General features: G+C 41.4%; 1 protein-coding gene across 1 annotated transcript in view; it reads left to right on the forward strand.

The window, feature by feature from the left end:
* Positions 1-19,640, forward strand: part of LOC124613450 (transmembrane channel-like protein) — a 173,439-nt gene that overhangs the window by 79,200 nt on the left and 74,599 nt on the right. The window contains 1 exon segment of the mRNA XM_047142153.1: positions 13,078-13,332. Within this exon segment, the coding sequence (XP_046998109.1) occupies positions 13,078-13,332 (255 nt within the window).

The raw sequence follows: 19,640 nt of genomic DNA on the forward strand, positions 1-19,640 counted from the left end.
ACGAAGTTACACTGACACCCAACTGTATCCGGTGGGTGCTTTACTTGCTATGTCAGGCAGTGTATACAATACGGCTAACATTGTATGGAAACTTTACTAACATTTACCAACACAACAGCGAGGAAGTCATGTGGATCAGTGTTATACAACACACGAAATTACAAAATTTCCTTTAGGTTTTGGATACATCTGTCACATTGAATTTTGTCATGCTGCGAAAATAGGAGTGATTCATTTTACTTAGTAAAATCTTTCTAAAGACAAGTTCGCATAAATACTACTCTATTTACCAACAAACGGCATAGACAGACTTTGCTGTCATCTTCAGAGCTTCAAAAGTTAATGTTATTTTGTTGAAAACTGATATTCTGGGGCCATGGCTGTGTACAAAATATAGGTTGACTCTTACAGAGAACGTAATTTACAGAATACGTTTACTTTTGTAATATTTATTTATGCACATGTAGCATTATCAGTTACTTTGCTTCCAGTACATACCACAATATTTTCATAATTTCACAGCAGTAGCACTTTATAACAAACTGGCTGCTTTATTTGTTTATCTTAATTTTAATCATTTCTCTTTCAATATAAATAGTAAGTAATGGCACGGTAGTAGATTGTAAATTTCTGCTGTCGCATCTACGTATATACCGAAATATATCTGAGAGTGAAAGTCTTTGGCCTTATTATGGTTGTGATATCGCCATCTTTGTATACATACTTCCATGTGGTGCAACTTCTTGGTATGCGAGTGGTGCTTCAGATTATGTGTATTCATATATATAAAGAAAGTGCTTCATACAGTCCCTCGCTGCTGCATGAACACAAGCAGTCGGCTCTGGAACGTAATGGCGCAGATTTTTCAACGTAACTTAACAAAACATCTTTACTTTAATAATTTGTTTACATCGTTTGAAATCGTTGTGAGGCACAATTACAGTTAAACAGACATAGTCTCACATCATGTTTTGGTTGCAGGGCACCACCACCCCAAGAAAATTTCATCATTTGGGAGAAAAAAAAGTGAAAGCCAATATAAAATGTATCTTAACGTGAACGAATCGTCACATGATGAATCTGCCGGTTCTATAACGTCAACGGCGCTGTTTAAATAAATAAATAACATTATAAAAAGTGCCTGGTTACTCTTCCCTTCTCTGTAACTTATATCATCAGAAACTTGTGATATAAAATTTGTTCATTTTGAGTTGGACCTCACGCCAAGTTGCCTAGTAGCTAAAACATAGCACCTAATACAAAGGTTTGTCATGAAGAAAGCATTTAAAATCAAGAAGCACCTTGTGTTCATGCCTATGTCCATATACGAGAGTGAGTCAAATGAAAACCACAAATATTTTTTTAAAATATTATTTATTGTGCAGAAGTGGTACAAAGGTGTCTCACTTTTCAACATAATGTCATTCACGCTCAATGCAAGTCCTCCAGCGCTTACAAAGTGCGTAAATTCCTTTAGAAAAAAAAATATTCTTTTGGTAGTCCGCACAACCACTCATGCACAGCGTGGCGTACCTCTTCATCAGAACGGAACTTCTTTCCTCCCATTACGTCTCTGAGTGGTCCAAACATATGGAAATCACTTGGTGATGAGGAATGGCGCCATTCTTTGCTCGCTCTCTTCGCTTCCGGTTGGTGGAAGTGAATCCAGGTTTCGTCCCCAGTAACGATTCTTGCAAGGAAGTCATCACCTTCTCGTCCAAAGCGCCGAAGAAGTTCTTCACAAGCATCAACACGTCGTTCTCTCATTTCAGGAGTCAGCTGCCGTGGCACACATCTTGCAGACACTTTGTGAAACTCGAGCACATCATGCACAATGTCGTGCGCTGACCCATGACATCTGTAAACATGCTGCAATGTGTTTCAGTATCACTCGGCGATTTTCCGTCACTATGGCTTCAACCGCTGCAATGAGTGATGATCCCAAAACAATGAAACATTATAAAAACTACTGTGCTATATTAAGAAAAGTCCAGAAGCATGTGCATTATGTCTGAGATTAGCTCATCTGATAACAAAATTAAAACAGTTTGGAATATTGTGAAAAGGGAAACAGGGCAACCGAGAGCACAGGAAGACTGTATTTCTATCAAACACAATGAAAAGTTTGTTAACAGCTTTATCCAAAATTCTTGAAAAAATAATGTATTCAAGAGTAGCATCACATCTAACAAAATGTCAGTTTGGTTTTCAGAAAGTCTATATATGCTTTCACTGATCAAATATTAAATGGAATGAATAACCGAACATCACCCATTGGGATATTTTGTGATCTCTCAAAGGCCTCTGAGTGTGTGAATCATGAAATTCTTCTAGATAAGCTTCAGTATTGTGGTATGAGTGGGACAGTGCACAAATGGTTTAATTCATACTGAACTGGAAGAATGCAGAAGATTGAAATTAACAGTACAGATAGTCTACAAAAACCATCAGAGTCCTCTAACTGGAGAGGTATGAAGAATGGTGTTGCACAGCGTTCCGTCTTGGGTCCCTTGGTTCTTAATATATATTAACGACTTGCCACTCTATATTCATGAAGATGCAAAGTTAGTTCTTTTTGCTGATGATACAAGTATAGTAATGACACCCAAGAAGCAAGAACCAGCTGAGGATATTTCAAAGAATGTCTTTCAGAAAATTATTAAGTGGTTCTCTGCAAATGGACTCTCACTAAATTTTGAGAAAACACAGTTTATACAATTCTGTACAGTAAATGGTATAACACCGTTGATAAATATAGACTATGAACGGAAGTCTGTTGCTAGGGTAGAAGACTCAAAATTTCTGGTTGTGTGCATTGATGAGAATTGGAAGAAACACATCGATGATCTGCTGAAATGGCTGAGTTCAGCTACTTATGCTATTAGGGTTATTGAAAATTATGGTGATAAACATATCAGTAAATTAGCCTACGGTGCCTATTATCATTCACTGCTTTCATATGGCAATATTTTGGGTAATCCTTCATTAAGAGAGAATGCATTCATTGCACAAAAGCGTGTAATCAGAATAATAGCTGGAGCCCACCCAAGATCACGTTGAAGACATTTATTTAAAGAACTCGGGATATTCACAGTACCTTCGCAATACTTATATTCACTTATGAAATTTGTCATTAACAACCCATCCCAATTCAAAAATAACAGCGAAGTGTATATCTACCTGGGTTCCCGGGTTCAATTCCTGCCGGGGTCAGGGATTTTCTCTGCCTCGTGATGACTGGGTGTTGTGTGATGTCGTTAGGTTAGTTAGGTTTAAGTAGTTCTAAGTTCTAGGGGACTGATGACCATAGATGTTAAGTCCCATAGTGCTCAGAGCCATTTTTTTTGCATAGCTACAACACTAGAAGAAAGGATGATATTCACTATTCTGGATTAAATCTCACTTTGGCACAGAAAGGGGTGAATTATTTGGCCACAAAAAACTTCGGTCATTTGCCAAATCGTATTAAAAGTCTGACGATAGCCAACCAACATTTAAAAGCAAATTAAAAGAATTTCTGAATGACAACTCCTTCTACTCAATAGATGAATTCTTAGATATGAAGTAGTAACTGTAAAAAAATTAATTAATTATTTTGTGTAAAGAAAACCTATGTTAAAGTGACACATTCCACACCATTACGAAATGTCGCATTCATGATCTATGGAACAAGGATTAATGTATGTATGTATGTATGTGTTAGGGTAGAGAGTCTCTTCCTTTGACTCTTGTATTGTAACACACAACGGCATTTGTAAGTATGTACCTATTTCTCTATCGCAAAAATGACATATAACAGTATGGTAAAATTGACTTCTGCTGTCTATAGTTTTAGCACTGCAATTTCGATTGAAATTTCATTTGTCTTTTCTTTAATTAACATTGATCAACACTTATGGAAATAACAAAAACCTTAAGAGCATTAATTTTTTTAAGTAATGAAATGTTACGCTAGGTGGAATGTGGGAGGAGGATATTGTGTATGTGTGTGTGTGTGTGTGTGTGTGTGTGTGTGAGAGAGAGAGAGAGAGAGAGAGAGTGAGTGAGTGAGTGTGCGCATGTGTGTGTGTGTGTGTGTGTGTGTGTGTGTGTGTGTGTGTGTGTGTGTGCAGTAGAAGGAGAGAGAGCGTTCAGTAAGAGTGCCAATGTGGGAGAGCGACGGGGGGGGGGGGGGGGGGGGAGGGGGGATATCTTTTTTGTGAGTTATTTAGTTTCTCAAGTGTAATGATTCTTTCCAATTTTGGAAAAATGGGTTATTTGCTAAATATTTTTACTCACTTAAGTAGGTATGGGGTGATTTATTGTTATGGACGAAAATCTCTGATTGTTTCAGGATGTCCATTTTTATCCCTTTGTTTCTAATGTGTGAGATATGGAGGTTTGTTTTTATGTTTGTAACTGAATGATTGTTTTGTGGTAAGTAGCCTTCAATACTAGATTTACTTAAACATTGTGCATCTGTGTCTTCTCTGTGTTCTTTGTGCCGAATTTCAAAGTTTCGTCATGTTTGCCCTATATAGTAGCAGGATCATTTATATATACCAGAGATGTAAAAAGGTGCCTTGGCTGTTTTGGTGTTATAAATTATATTGTTTTGTATTTTCTTGGTAGTGTGGCATCTTATTTTGATTTTTTTATGGTTTAAACAGTTTTGCAAGTTGGTATGAGATATTACCAAGGAATGGCATGGAGATATATTTAGTTTCTTCTGCTACTCAGGGCTCCGTTGTTGATGCTGTTTTGTATGGTATTTATCTTTCCATCTAATTTGTCAACTATAGATGGGTCATAAGCATTGTAGTGGGCTATTGTTTTCAAAATGTTTAATTCTCTGGTTTTTACATCAGGTTCAGCATAAATTTTGTGTGCCCAGTTGAGGGATGATTAAATCACGTTATTTTGTGTTGCTTTTGGTTGCATAAGTGTTGTTTATAATGACATCTGATGGGTAGGTTTTCTATAAATTTAGAATTTGTGTTTGTTGTTGTGAAAGGTTTCGTTTAGGTTAAGAAAATTAATTACTTGTTGTGTTTGGTGTTCAAATGTAAGTTGTATTTTGGGATGTATTTTATTAATGTTCTCAGCTAAGCTTTCTATTTCGGTAGTTTTCTCATTGTGTGGGTTCAAGGTGTCATCAACATAACGTTTATAATAAATGATCCTGTCGTTTTCAAGCTTGTTCACTTTGAAACATTTGGCTTCTAGATTATTAATATAGGTGTCAACTAGTAAGCCATCTACGCTATTCACCATTGGTAGACCATCCTTCTGAGTATAGATTTTGTTGTTAAAGGAAAAATAGTTATGTGGTAGCACCAGCTCAAGCAGATCCATTAGTTCATAGATTTCTACATCGCTTAACTTTTTGTGTTGCAACAAGTTGTCTTTGATAAAACAGAGTGTTTGTCTTATAGGTATATCGGTGCAGAGGTTAATTATGTCAAGGGATGTAAACTTTGCTGTACTAGGTATGGAAATATCTTTGTTGCTGTTAATCAATTCTTAACTTCTTTACAGAGTAGTTGGTTTCAAATGTGTTTGTTTTTTAAGGGTTTCATGACCTTTTTTTTAGGTATTTTTTACGCAGGGCTGTTTATTGACTTGACTAATGAGTGTATGAGATAGCATTGTTTATGAATCTCAGGCTGTGATCTGAGCTTTGGAGCTGTAGGGTCCATTGTTGTGCAGTGTACAGCTTCAGTGGATATTAGGAGGAAATGACAGTTTATCAGATTCTAATTCAGTTATGTTGTTATTTTTGAAAAATTCTAAAGTTTTATTAACGTACTCTAATTCATTCATTATTACAGCTGTATTGTTTTGCGTGCCTTAACAAAAGGAGCATTATTGTTAGTTAGTTTTTTATTGATTAGCTTCATCATTACACTTAAAAAACTAAATAACTCACAAAAGACCCCTTGTCTCTCTCTCTCTCTCTCTCTCTCTCTCTCTCTCTCTCTCTCTCATCTTCCAACATTGACACCCCCCCCCCTCATCACTCTCTCCCTCCCTAAAGTGCAAAACACACACACACACACACACACACACACACACACACACACACACACACACGCACATATATATATATATATATATATATATATATATATATATATATATATATATATAATTATACAGCTTAACGATTAATTATTTTTTAAAGAAAAGTAATGGTCTGATATTTATTGTTAATTTCATATGTGTTGATCAGTCTTAATTAAACCAAAGACAAATGAAATGTCAATCTAACTTGCAGTGCTAAAACTGTAGCTGTAATATTTTCCAAACTCATTGTTTAATAGATTTTATAAATAGCACATGTGAATATTGTCTTATTACTGCATGTTGTTTTTGGAATAGAGAAATAGGTACATACTTACGGATGCCAGTGTGTATTACAATAGCTGAAGAAAGAGACTCTCTGCGCTACCACAAACTTTACAGAAGCTCTCGGTCGGGCACACAGTTTTAATCTGCCAGGAAGTTTCATATCAGCGCGCACTCCGCTGCAGAGTGAAAATCTCATTCTGGAAACATCCCCCAGGCTGTGGCTAAGCCATGTCTCCGCAGTATCCTTTCTTTCAGGAGTGCTAGTTCTGCAAGGTTCGCAGGAGAGTTTCTGTAAAGTTTGGAAGGTAGGAGACGAGATACTGGCAGAAGTAAAGCTGTGAGCACCGGGAGTGAGTCGTGCTTCGGTAGCTCAGATGGTAGAGCACTTGCCCGCGAAAGGCAAAAGTCCCGAGTTCGTGTCTCGGTCGGGCACACAGTTTTAATCTGCCAGGAAGTTTCATATCAGCGCACACTCCGCTGCAGAGTGAAAATCTCATTCTGGGAACATTCATTATGTTTTCCATAATACTGTGTACACCAACATCCAGCCAATGAATACTAACAACTGTAAGTAATGCAACAAAATCTGTCTTATAACGTAAATAATTCTTGCCACACTAAGCGCTTACATGTTTCGTTTATACATCTTTCTACAGCTACACGACTCCCACACTGCTGCAGACATTCAATAAATATTTATCACCTGATGATTAGTCGCTAAGCGATTAGGAACTGGTAATGAGATGGCAAAAAAATTGAAAAAGAAAAAAAGGCGGCTGGTTGCAGTAATTTCAGGAAACCTTTCTTCATCGAAGTCGCAGTGATCCTCATCCATATTGGATGGAAGTTTTACTGTCTTTGTGAGATAGGGATTACAAAAACTGGTCAGATGATTTGTGTCTTATTTGGCTATTAGAAGAGAATAAAGCACATAAAAGTCTTCCACGTTAAATATTTTCTGTGAGAAGAGGAAGACCATGAAGACATCTAAGATTACGGCGGCCCTGCATGCCCCAGCGCATCAGCAACAGAAGAATCTGTGGAAAAAAGCGAAAGAAAAATTACGAACGATAACCGAATCACTATCAGCTAAGCCACCGATGACGTTGGTATATCAATGGCTCATGAAAGTTTTTCGGATATATGCATGTCTGAAGGAACAGAACACTGTCTTTGAAGATTCACAGCTTTGGAAATCGTGAAATGAATTCACATTTTGTGAATATCCGATGGAGTCAGCTACTTATATGTCACGTAGTTGTAATCTGGATGCTCACACACTCTTGAAACTAAGCATAGAAAGACAAATGTTACTATGTATCGTCATTTTACCCCTGATAGGCGCGCTTGTATCATTAATGGGACAGTGTCTGTGTTTATGCAGTAACTGAATTTAATACAATAAAATGGTTCAAATGGCTCTGAGCACTATGGGACTTAACATCTATGGTCATCAGTCCCCTAGAATTTAGAACTACATCTATGGTCATCAGTCCCCTAGAATTTAGAACTACTTAAACCTAACTAAACTAAGGACATCACAAACACCCAGTCATCATTTTAGTACAATACACTCGTCTTCTCGATGCATGCGTAATAATAACCACGACGGGCCCATTTTTCCCACGATTCTATTCGGCACGCCACTTTTAAATCTGACTTTAACTTTCTTAATCAGCTAACTTTGTTTCGTCACAGCGCAATGTGAGCTACATTTTTCCTTTCCCTTTCTTCTGTCCTTATACTGTACATTGGTAAATTTAAACATTTTTCACATCGAAACTCTTACATTCCTGTTTTGTAAGTTATTTAAATATTCATTATATCACTATGTACAATGTTTGGTTACGTTTACTGTGTCAGTTTCAAATACCACTAAAAAACGGCTTCCCAACGAAGGCCTTTGAATGTGAATTGAAATAAAGTACTTTCAGCAACTGGAACGGTTACTCATCAATCAAATTTTTTTTGTTTGAAAAATGTTTATTCACCAGACAAAGTAACAATGCTGGCACTGAATTACAGGTGTTGGTGGTCGTATTAACCAGGTAACATAACTCGTATTTGAACTGTAGAAATAGTTTTCTGAAATCCCGTTGAAGTAATATAATCTAAAGATGATGATAACAGATACCGGTGATTCAGTGCAATGATTGCAATTTTCTTCAGTTGAATTAACAGTTATGAAACAAACAAACAAAGAATAACCAAACATGGTATACTTCTCAGTCGAGGAATGTTATCGTGCTTTACAACGTAAAACTGATATTCACAAAAGCTACACCTGCTTCGCTGTATACGAGGGCATTCTCAAAAGTAATGCCCCCGTATCATTCATGTGAAAATTTTTAAAGCTTTTTAAATAAAATATGCTTTATTAACATTCTGCATCTTATGTCTATCTATTTGCAGCACTCTGCTGCTAGAGGACTACGACTTGAAGATTGTAACATAGCGGTCTGTAACGTTAACTAAGGTGGTGCGTAAGAAACAATGTGCTGTAATCGAGTTGCGGATTCGATGAGTTAGTCCACACGTGGAACACCCTCTACATCAGCATAACAATGACAGACCACACACGAACGCTGCGACATATGCAACAATCCGACGCCTTGGATTCACTGTCATCGATCAGCCTCCATACAGTCCCGACCTGGCCCCATCCGATTTTCATCTGTTTCCAGAACTCAAATAACACCTTCGAGGACTTCACTTTGATGGTGATGAAGCGGTGCGAATAGGGGCGAGGTTGTGGCTGTATCAACAAAGTCAAACATCCTAGTGGCGGTATCAACAAACTTGTCTCTCGTTGGAGGAAACGCGTCCGTCGGCAAGGTAACTACGTTAAGAAATAATTATGTAAACAAGAAAAATAAATATGTAGAATGTTTTATTTAAATGACTTTAAGTGTTTTCGCATAAAAAATCGGGGGCATCGCATGTCGTCACGCTCTCGTATATACCGACGCAGACGTAGCGTCTGTGAATATCAGTTTTACATTGTAGAGCACGATAACGTATCTCGATGGAGAAGTCTACCGTTTTGTTGTCATCATCTTCAGTTATACTGCTTCTGTGGCATTATACTAAACAACTGCTGCAGTTCAAATAAATGTTTTACATGACTATCAAAACCAGCAAATTAGTGCCTGAATTGTTACTTCGTCTGATGAATCAATTCTTTTAAAACAAAAAATTATCGATGAATAATGGCTCCGGTTGCCAAAAAGTGCTTTAGTTCAGTCCGCGACCAAAGGCATTCGTATTGAAGCTGTTTTCTAGTGGTATCTGAAAGTGGCATTTTAAGTGTGATCAAATGTTGTACATAATAATAAAATGAATTTTTAAATTATTTACTAAACAGAAATGTAGGGGTTTCGACGTGATACTTTAACTTTACACAGGTAACAGTATAGGAACATTAGAAAGAGAAAACAAAGTTATAGCTGAAAGTGCGCTGCGAAGAAGAAGAGTCAGCTATTTAAGAAAGTGAAGGACAGATTTAAAAGCGGTGTGCCCAATATCGTCGCAGAGCAAAATGTGCACGTCGTGATTATTAAACCTGTACACTTTGATAAATTAAAATTATTGGCTTGCCTTCATATTAAAAGGAATTATATTTCGACATGTTAAAAATTTTTATTGCGTGCTTCACCAATTCGAACGTAAAAGTAGTTGTTTAAATTCAATTAAATTCCTAAATTTTTACAGTGGACGGTGCGTCCACCCAAAGCTTAAAGTTACGTCTTCTAGCGTTAAACAGAAGGAGCTGCACAAGTCGCCGGCGTGTCATGGACGCGATGTGGACTAGTGACAAGACAAGTGCATGTTCAGTAATGCCTGAACGCAGCTATGGAATTGTGAAGCGCCTTTGAAGAAAGTTATCAACAAAGCGGCGGCACGTTTCCAGGAAACTGGTGTTTGCTAGTGTACACAGTTTGTTGAGGCTCATTTCCACGAATTTTTGCAAGTGGACATTAATTTCCTACGCATTTGGCCTTATAGTATCCCTTCCTCGTATGAGGAATTAGAAAGTCCTTTTCGATTTTAATTAATGAAACTGTATAGTTTTCAATCATGATATGCCCTTCCTCTTCCAATATTATTGGGCACACCACTTAAATTTTCCTGACTTTGACTTTCTTAATCATTAGATACTGCTTTACTATAGCACAATGTAAGACATATGTATATATTTTTCTTTTTTGTTTGCTTACAGTCTACATGTGTAAATATAAAGTTTTTCACTTTGGAACGCGTACATTTCTGTTTTTTAAGATAAATATTCATTGTATCATAATGTACAAGGACTGGTTGCATTTGCCCTTTCTGTCTTAAATTCTATTAGAAAACAGCTTAAGTGAGAAAGCCGATATTGTTCATGTATAAAATTAATAGCTTTTCACGAACTGGAGCGGTTGTTCATAAATTCAGTACACCGTCGCCGAGTATTGAAATGTTTGCTACGTGATGACATGCATTCGGATTATAAAAATGGATGTGTGTGTGTGTGTGTGTGTGTGTGTGTGTGTGTGTTTGTGTGTGTGTGTGTGTGTGTGTGTGTGTGTGTGCGTGCATGTGTGTGTACAAGTGTCCCCTATTGTCAGGCAACAATCATCCCTTTGGAGGTAAAAACCATCTACGTATCGTAGTTCAGAAGATATGACATCATAAACATTGAGATGAGTGAAAAACTGCTGCATTGTGCATGGCTTTTCTTCTAACTCTATTCGCAACGTATTTAGCTGGTAGTACCAACATACGCTGCTGAATGTACCTACAAAAGTATACCATTGTAGGACACATAGATGAGCAGATATGTCTTCGTAAACAATGACATACATGAAAAATTCCCACATCGTGCATGAAGTTATAATACATACATTCTTTATAACGAAGACACTCCTCCAGTCGAGTCAAGGAAATCCCTGACGCCTGCCAGTAATTTTGATAGCTATCAACTGCGAAGAGCAAACGGCTGTAGTCGAAAACTGTAGCTGGCCATAGAGCTATGAAGAGTCTTCGGCACAGAGACGTTTGCAAAGCCGCGTTGTAGACATGCGAAGCAGCTGCGCTCAGCGTACAGAAAGTGCCCGACTTCATGTTTCATAAACTGAATACTGTAATTACACATTTGTACATCGCGCATATTTCTTGGTACGACAGTTCTATAATTTCAAAGGAGTTTTCACGAATACATGAAAATGAAATTTTTTTTTTTACATCACTACAAACCCAGTTCATTTTTTGCTCTCGTTTCTAATAGAAGACTGACAAATACGCGAGAAATGTCCATTTGTCCGCTAAGCGATTATAAACCCATATAAACACGGTTTTGGTATACGAGGTGCGACAATAAAATAATGAGACTGATGTGAAAAAAAATGTTGCTTACCGTTTTAGTCAAGTTTAGCGTCGTCTCCTTCAAAGTAGTTCCATTCTGATTGCACACACTTTTTCCAGCGCTTCTGCCATTGATGGTAACATTTCTGGAACTCATCTTCTGTAATATCGTTCAAGACCTTCGTCACAGCTTTTTGGACATCTTGTGTTTTTTGAAAATGGTGTCCTTGACCGACGTTTTGACTCTTGGAAATAGAAAAAAGTCTCACGGAGCGATATCTGGTGAATAAGGTGGCTGTGGTAGCACTGAAATTTGTTTTGAGATTAAAAATTTCTGTACTGACAGAGCAGTATGGGATGGCGCATTATCGTGATGCAGAATCCAGTTATCAGCAATGTTGGCACGGACACGAAGAACTATTTTACAAAATCGTTCTAAAATTTCTTTGTAGTAATATTGATTAACTGTATGTCCAGGAGGCACCCACTCATTATGAACAATTCCCTTGGAATCAGAGAAGCACGCAAGCATGCATTTCACTTTTGACTTTGACATGAGAGCTTTTTTTGGTCTGTTTGATGCGTTTGAACACCATTGCGAACTTTGGCTTTAGTCTCTGGATCGTACTGAAAAAACCAACTTTCATCGCCAGTGATAACACGGCTCAACTATTCTGGATTGGTTTCCGTTTGCTCTAACAGATCGGCTGCCACATTTTTCCGTGTTCCTCGCTGTTGTGATGTGAGATTTTTGGGGACCATTTTTGCACAAATCTTTCTCATACCAAGATCTTCAATATTATTATTAGACGAACCGTCTCGATTTATGTTCAGTTCTTCTGCAATTATTTTCACAGACAATCTTCGATTAGATCGTAAGAGTTCACGTACCCTGGCCAAGTTGACATCCGTCCGTGAGGTTGATGGTCGTCCACTGCGGTCTTCATCTTCAACATTCGTTCTGCCTTCACTAAACATTTTATGCCAACGAAAAACTTGAGCTCTTGAAATAACCTCCTCTCCAAAAGCCTTCTGAAGCTTCCCGTAAGTTGTCGTCGCGTTTTCACCCAATTTAATGCAAAAAGAAATGTCATACCGTTGCGCAATATTATGCGGTTCCATTTCCATGACGAGAAATACAAACATAACTTATTACATCACAACTCACGACTGAGCGGTTGCATCAGTGTGCCGCTTGGACTAGAAACAGCTTATAGACCAAGGTCAAAGATATTGTGACATCTTGCAGAGAAAATCAGTCTCATTACTTTATTGTCGCACCTCGTATACATTGCCAACAGTACAACATTGTGCAGTTCACAGGTCTAAAATAAAAGTAGCACGGCGCTGGTGCTATGTGTGAGCAGAGTGGAGTATGGGACGTGTCTGGCTGTCTCTGTGCAGCGGTGGCAGCACACCCGGCGCGAGCTGGACAACCTGATGAACGCGCTGATCCCGTGGGAGCTGCGCATCAAGCAGATCGAGTCGCACTTCGGCTCTGTGGTGGCCTCCTACTTCACCTTCCTGCGCTGGCTCTTCTGGGTCAACCTCGTCATCACCGTGCTGCTGGTCGCCTTCGTCGCCATCCCAGAGGTGAGCGCAGTGCGACGCGACATTCGTCAGAGCTATCAGCGCGTGCATCTGTCGAACTGTAATGTTGTAATGTGACTGGTCTGCTGCTCCTGAAAACTTTCCCTATTTAACGCGTTATAACGCGAAAACTAACTACCGTACGAGGACCATACTTGGTAACATTAGTGTTAAGGACTTGGGAAGGAGAAATAATGCAGAATCAATTCGACTGAAACACTTTTAACGTGCTGCAAAGGTACATCATACCATTACATACCTGTACCATTACTGCTACAAAAGGGGCTCAATATGGCGCCCATCAGTGTCAAGAAGAATCTGAAAGCTCAGTATCGCATTCTGCACAGCAGAACGAAACATGCCCGTAGCTATGCTGGCTGTCTCTCTTGATATGCTGCGCTTCAGATCAGCACATGTGTGAATGTTCCCCCACCCCCCCCCCTCCCCACCCCCAACCAGAAATCACTAGTAGTGAGATGAGGTGGTCGTGTCGACCAAGCATCTGGAAACGAGCGGCTGATAATTCGATCGTTTACAAATATGTTTCGGAAAAGCAGGTGAATTTTATGAGCAATGTGCAGTGGGGTCCCATCTTGCATAAAAACTGTTTAGTTCAATGCGTCTCTCGCCTGTAGGGCGGGTATGACATGCTGGCGAAACATATCGCAGTAACGCTGGCGTCACATTGCACGTCTTTGGTACTTGAGCTCCAGCCTGTTCAAGAAAGAATGGGCTAATGATGAACGTAGCCGTGAAGCCATACAGTGACACGTTCACCATACAGAGGAACTTCATTCACAGGACAGGAGGTGAAGATCCCCACACTCGGCAGTTCTGTATGTTCACCTCACCCGTCAGAGAAAAATGAGCTTCGTCTGTCCATAGGACAACTTCAATCCTTACGAAAAAGTAGAGAGCGAAGTCAACCCGTCGTTGTGCGTCCTGTGATGCAATCTGTTGTACGATATGGATCTTGTACAGATATCATTTGAGAATGGTACGAAACATCTTCCATACAGTGGATCGCGGGATGTTCAGCTGTCGTGACGCAGCACGCGCACTGCCTGGCGATCAGGAAATGGGCGCAGTGTTGTCCGCCATAGCAGCAGCCGCTCCATCAACCACCTGTGGTGCAACCGGTCGTCGGTCCCTTCGCCCAGTTCTCCAGTTGATCGGAACTTCATCATGTTCCGCACAGCAGATGGGGAAAGAGGACCCTTCCATAATCCTTTCAGCCGGCCATATTCTCGAACTGCAACTGCAACATTACTGTTTTCGTTATACAGCTTCACCAATAATGCCATGCTCCTTTTGTCCAAGCTCATGTTGAGATGTCAATAAGTGTATTGCGACTGGTCAGGTGTGTGAGACTATGAATAACGATGGCTGATCACAGCACCTGGCGGTCATAGTTGTATCTGCACGGTGGCGCTATGATGCATGATCATCACCCCGTACTCTGGACGTTAATGCTGCCAAATTTGGTACTCGCATGGTAATTAGTTTTCGTGTTATAATGTGTTAAGTAGGAAAAGTTTAATTATACACCCAGTACATCTCAAAAATATAGGAGTGCAGATCTGCCTTTTCTGCGGACTAATATTAATTTTCCACCTAGAACATTTTTTTGTGTGCGATGCGTTGGGTTCGAGGTATGTAGTTGTTTCAAGTTAAAACAAACGCCCTATATATAGCCCAAACATTTTTTGACATGTCTGTGTCAGCATCAATGGGCACTTTTAGTCAGTTCTGTAAAACACAAACATGTTTGAACCAGTAATGATTGAAACAAAAATTACGCCTATAACATATTTTGTCTTTGTATTGCCTTGTTCAGTAGAACGTTTGTTTCTTTAGGACCTTCTTTAAATTGTTATACAGAGTGTGTCCAAACATTCAGTGCACAGGCTGAGAGACGTGCTTAAACAGACATATTTGGTTGAGCAGCCAGGTGTCGAATATGCATTCCGGGGTGGGGGACATCCAGTAAATTTTTCGGTGTGAGTGAGAATGAAACAGTGTTAAATTTCCAGAATGAGATTTTCGCTCTGCAGCGGAGTGTGCGCTCATATTGTTTCATTCCTTTATTGGTCTGATCAATGTTACAATAAATCGGAATGACCATGATAAACTTCAGTGTAGAGCCGATATCGGCGTAGCAGAGCGTCCCTGTTCAGTGTAAAAAGTGTTATGTGTTCGGTATGCGTGTAGCCGCTTCAAGATTTCTTGTAACTGTACACATCAAAAAAAGTTTTGCATCATCTCAGTTCCGAGAGTTCCGGAACCTGCACAGAAAATTGGAATACAGATCAACATAAACATCATTTCCGCCCTTTTATTGCTCATGGAAACCACACATTGCATGTTGTACCACCATACCGTGAGCAGAGATGGTGGTCAAGATTGCTGTACACACCCGTACTTCTAATACCCAGTAGCAAGTCCTCTTGCATTGGTGCATGCCTGTATTCGTTGTGGCATACTATTCACAAGTTCATCAAGGCACTGTTGGTCCAAATTGTCCCACTCCTCAACAGCGATTAGGCATAGATCCATCAGAGTGATTGGTGGGTCACGTCGTCCATAAACAGCCCTTTTCAATCTATCCCAGTCATGTTTCGATAGGGTTCATGTCTGGAGAACATTCTGGCTACTCTAGTCGATGCGATGTCGTTATCCTGAAGGAAGTCTTTCACAAGATGTGCACGATGGGGGCGCGAATTGTCGTCCATGGAAACGAATGCCTCGCCAATATGCTGCCGATATGGTTGCACTATCGGTCGGAGGATGGCATTCACGTATCGTACAGCCGTTACGGCGCCTTCCATGACCACCAGTGGCTTAAGTCGGCCCCACATGGTGCCACCCCAAAACAGCAGGGAACCTCCACCTTGCTGCAATCGCTGGACAATGTGTCTAAGGCGTTCAGCCTGATCGGGTTGCCTCCAAACTCGTCTCCGACGGTTGTCTGCTTGAAGGTATATGCGACACTCATCGACGAAGAGAACGTGATGCCAATCCTGTGCGGTCCATTCGGCATGTTGTTGGTCCCATTTGTACCGTGCTGCATGGTGTCGTGGTTGCAAAAATGGACCTCGCCATGGACGTTGGGAGTGAAGTTGCGCGTCGTGCAGCCTGTTGCGCATAGTTTGAGTCGTAACACGACGTTCTGTGGTTGCACGAAAAGCATTATTCAACATGGTGGCGTTGTTGACAGGGTTCCTCCGAGCCACAATCCGTAGGTATTGGTCATTCACTGCAGTAGTAGCCCTTGGGCGGCCTGAATGATGCATGTCATCGACATTTCCTGTCTCTCTGTATCTCCTCCGTGTCCGAACAACATCGCTTTGGTTCACTCCCAGACGCGTGGGCATTACCCTTGCTGAGAGCCCTTTCTGACACAAAGAAACAACGCGGAAGCGATCGAACCGTGGTATTGACCGTTTAGGCATGCTTGAGCTGTGTTCCTCCTTCCTGGTGGAATGAGAGGAACTGATCGGCTGTTGGACCCTCTCCGTCTAATAGGCACTGCTGATGCATGGTTGTTTACATCTCTGGACGGGTTTAGTGACATCTCTAAACAGCCAAAGGGAATGTTGGTTGGTTGGTTTAAAAGGGGGAGAAAGGGACCAAACTGCGAGGTCAACGTTCCCTTGTTCCCAGTAGAACAATTCCTCAAGGGAAAGAAGAAAACAAAGAAGACGTACGGCACAATAACAGGAGAAAGGAAGAACCAGAAGAACGACAGAAGAACCACAAATACTACAATGAACAAAACAGGAGAAGAAAATCACAGAGAGACGCAAGAAACAGGGAGAGGAAATTAAAAACAAGAATGAGAATAAAATAGCACTTTGTAACACATTAAAACCTGCGCGCTATAAGCCCTAGGGTGCAGGACACAGGGTGACAAAGGACATGTGCTAAAACTCAGATCAAATGATAAAACCCACCCTCAAGAATAAAACGTAAAACTAAAGCTGCTGTTGAGGCATTGTCGCCCGACACCGAAGGTAGGATGCTGGGAAAGTTAAAAGTCCGCCGCAGAGCGGCTAAAAGTGGGCAGTCATTTGGGAGCCACAGCGGCACTGAGGTGGGTCCTCACGATGAAGGAAGTAACCATGTGTGAGCCACCTATGGCCAATGTAGAGATGACAAAGGACAACTGATTTCCTGCGAGAAGCCCGCAGGGAACACTTCTACACATTCTCAGTCTCCTTAACGACACGCAGTCTGTTGTGCATACTGTTATGTCACTCCGTCTCCCAAAGCCGAAAAACCTTGGGGCTTAAGACAGAACGCAGGTCAGTTTCAGAGATGACCATCTTCAGGATCGGTTTCCGAGTACCCTGTTTGGCCAGCATTTCACCAAGTTCGTTGCCTGGGATTCCGACGTGTTCTGGGGTCCACACAAACACCACGGAACGACTGGGCAGTTCCAGGGCAGAGATGGACTCCTGGATTTTCGCTACCAAAGGATGGCGAGAGTAGCACTGGTCGGTAGCTCGTAAGCTGCTCAGGGAGTCAAAACAGAGAGGAAACGACTCACCAGAATAGGATCGGATGTACTGAAGTGTACGAAATATGGCCACAAGCGCTGCAGTGAATACACTGCAGCCAGCGGGCAAGGAATGCTGTTCAATATGGCCTCTGTGGACATAGACCATCAGCCATCGAGCCGTCGGTGTAAACAACTTTAGAGTGCCAGAACACGTCAAGAATCTAGATGAAGTGACAGAGGAGAGTGGCTGGGTTAATGGAGTCCCTAGGGCCATGCAAAAAGTCCAGACGAAGTTTCGGCCGAGGTGTACACCATGAAGATGTACGTGAATGGACCTCAAGTAGAGGTAGTAAAAGGAAGACTCTAGTTCGGAGAGAAGGGCCGCCGATGCGGGAGATGAACTGCCGCGGGTGGGAAAAAGAGACGGTAATTCGGATGCTCAGGAGAACTACGAATGTGTGCAACATAGGTGGCGAGTAGTTGTGCACGTCGGATCCGCAATGGAGGACTCCAGCCTCGAACAGGACACTGGTCATTGGACTCGTTCTAACAGCTCCCGGCGCTAGGCGAACGCCACAGTGGTGCACTGTGTCGAGTAAAAGCAATGCTGAGGGCGCCGCCGAACCGTAAACTAGACTCCGTAGAGCTACAGCAGCGTAGAGCGATCAGCACCCCAGTTGGTGTTGCTCAGGCAGCGGAAAACACTGAGGTGCTGCCAGGACTCCCTCTTAAGCTGACGAAGATGAGGTAGCCAAGTCAATCGTGCTCCGAAAACCAGTCCTAAGAATCTATACGTCTCCATTACAGTGAGTGGATCGTCAGGTTCCGTATGCACGGTACGACACAGACAGAAGTGTATGACACACGACTTCGCAGCTGAAACCTGGAAGCCGTGGGCTCGAGCCCATGACTGCGCCTTGTGAATGGCTCCCTCTAGGCACCGTTCAGAAACACCAGTATTGGAGGAGCAATACGAAATGCAGAAGTCGTCTGCATACAGCGAAGATGAGACCGACGGCCCTTCTGCTGCTCCTAGGCCGTTGATGGCCGCTAAAAATATACACTCAATATGGAAACATGCAGAACGCCCTTCTCCTGTATACAAGGGGAACTATGGAAGGCACCAACCTGGACACGGAAAGTAGGAGCGACAGGAACTTTTAGATAAAAATCAGGAGCGGGCCCCAGAGGCCCCAATCATACAATTTGGCAAGGATATGATGTCGCCAGATCGTGTCGTCTGCTCCTGTTTCCGTCGTTTTATAAACAGGCGAACGCGGGCACGGAGCCGCTTAAAGGCTATTAGGTATTCTAGGGAAGAGTGCCGCTTATGTCGCTGTAGAGCTCGCCGACGCTCTTTAATTGCCTCAGCGACTTTCGGCTACCATCAACGGACTGTCTTTCGCCGGGGGCACCCTAGAGAACGAGGGATCGTGTTTTCCACGGTAGAAATTATCGTTGTAGTGACCTGCCCACTCACAACATCGATAGCACCACGTGGGGAAGATTAAACCTTCTTTAAAGCCCATCTGAGTAGGCGTCCGTGGGCATGACTCTGGTGGAGTGACAGGAAGATAGGGAAGTGGTCTCTACCACCATGTGCTCTCCAATGGATGGATGGGATGAGTCCTGGGCTGCACATTGATAAATCAGTGGCCGAGTAACCACCATGAGCCACACTGAAATGCGTGTCGGCCCAGTATTTAAGAGGCAGAGATCGAATTGGGACAGTAAATTTTCGACGTGTTTAGGGAGCTGATCAATCAGTGCAGCCAATACTTTCAGGAGTACATCTGGAGGGAGATATACATTGCAGACAATTATTTCCCGAGATCGTCCATATCCTGACAGCCATAGCTTCAAGAGGAGTTTGAAG

Source organism: Schistocerca americana, chromosome 4 (assembly GCF_021461395.2).
Source record: "Schistocerca americana isolate TAMUIC-IGC-003095 chromosome 4, iqSchAmer2.1, whole genome shotgun sequence".
Taxonomy (NCBI): Eukaryota; Metazoa; Arthropoda; class Insecta; order Orthoptera; family Acrididae; genus Schistocerca; species Schistocerca americana.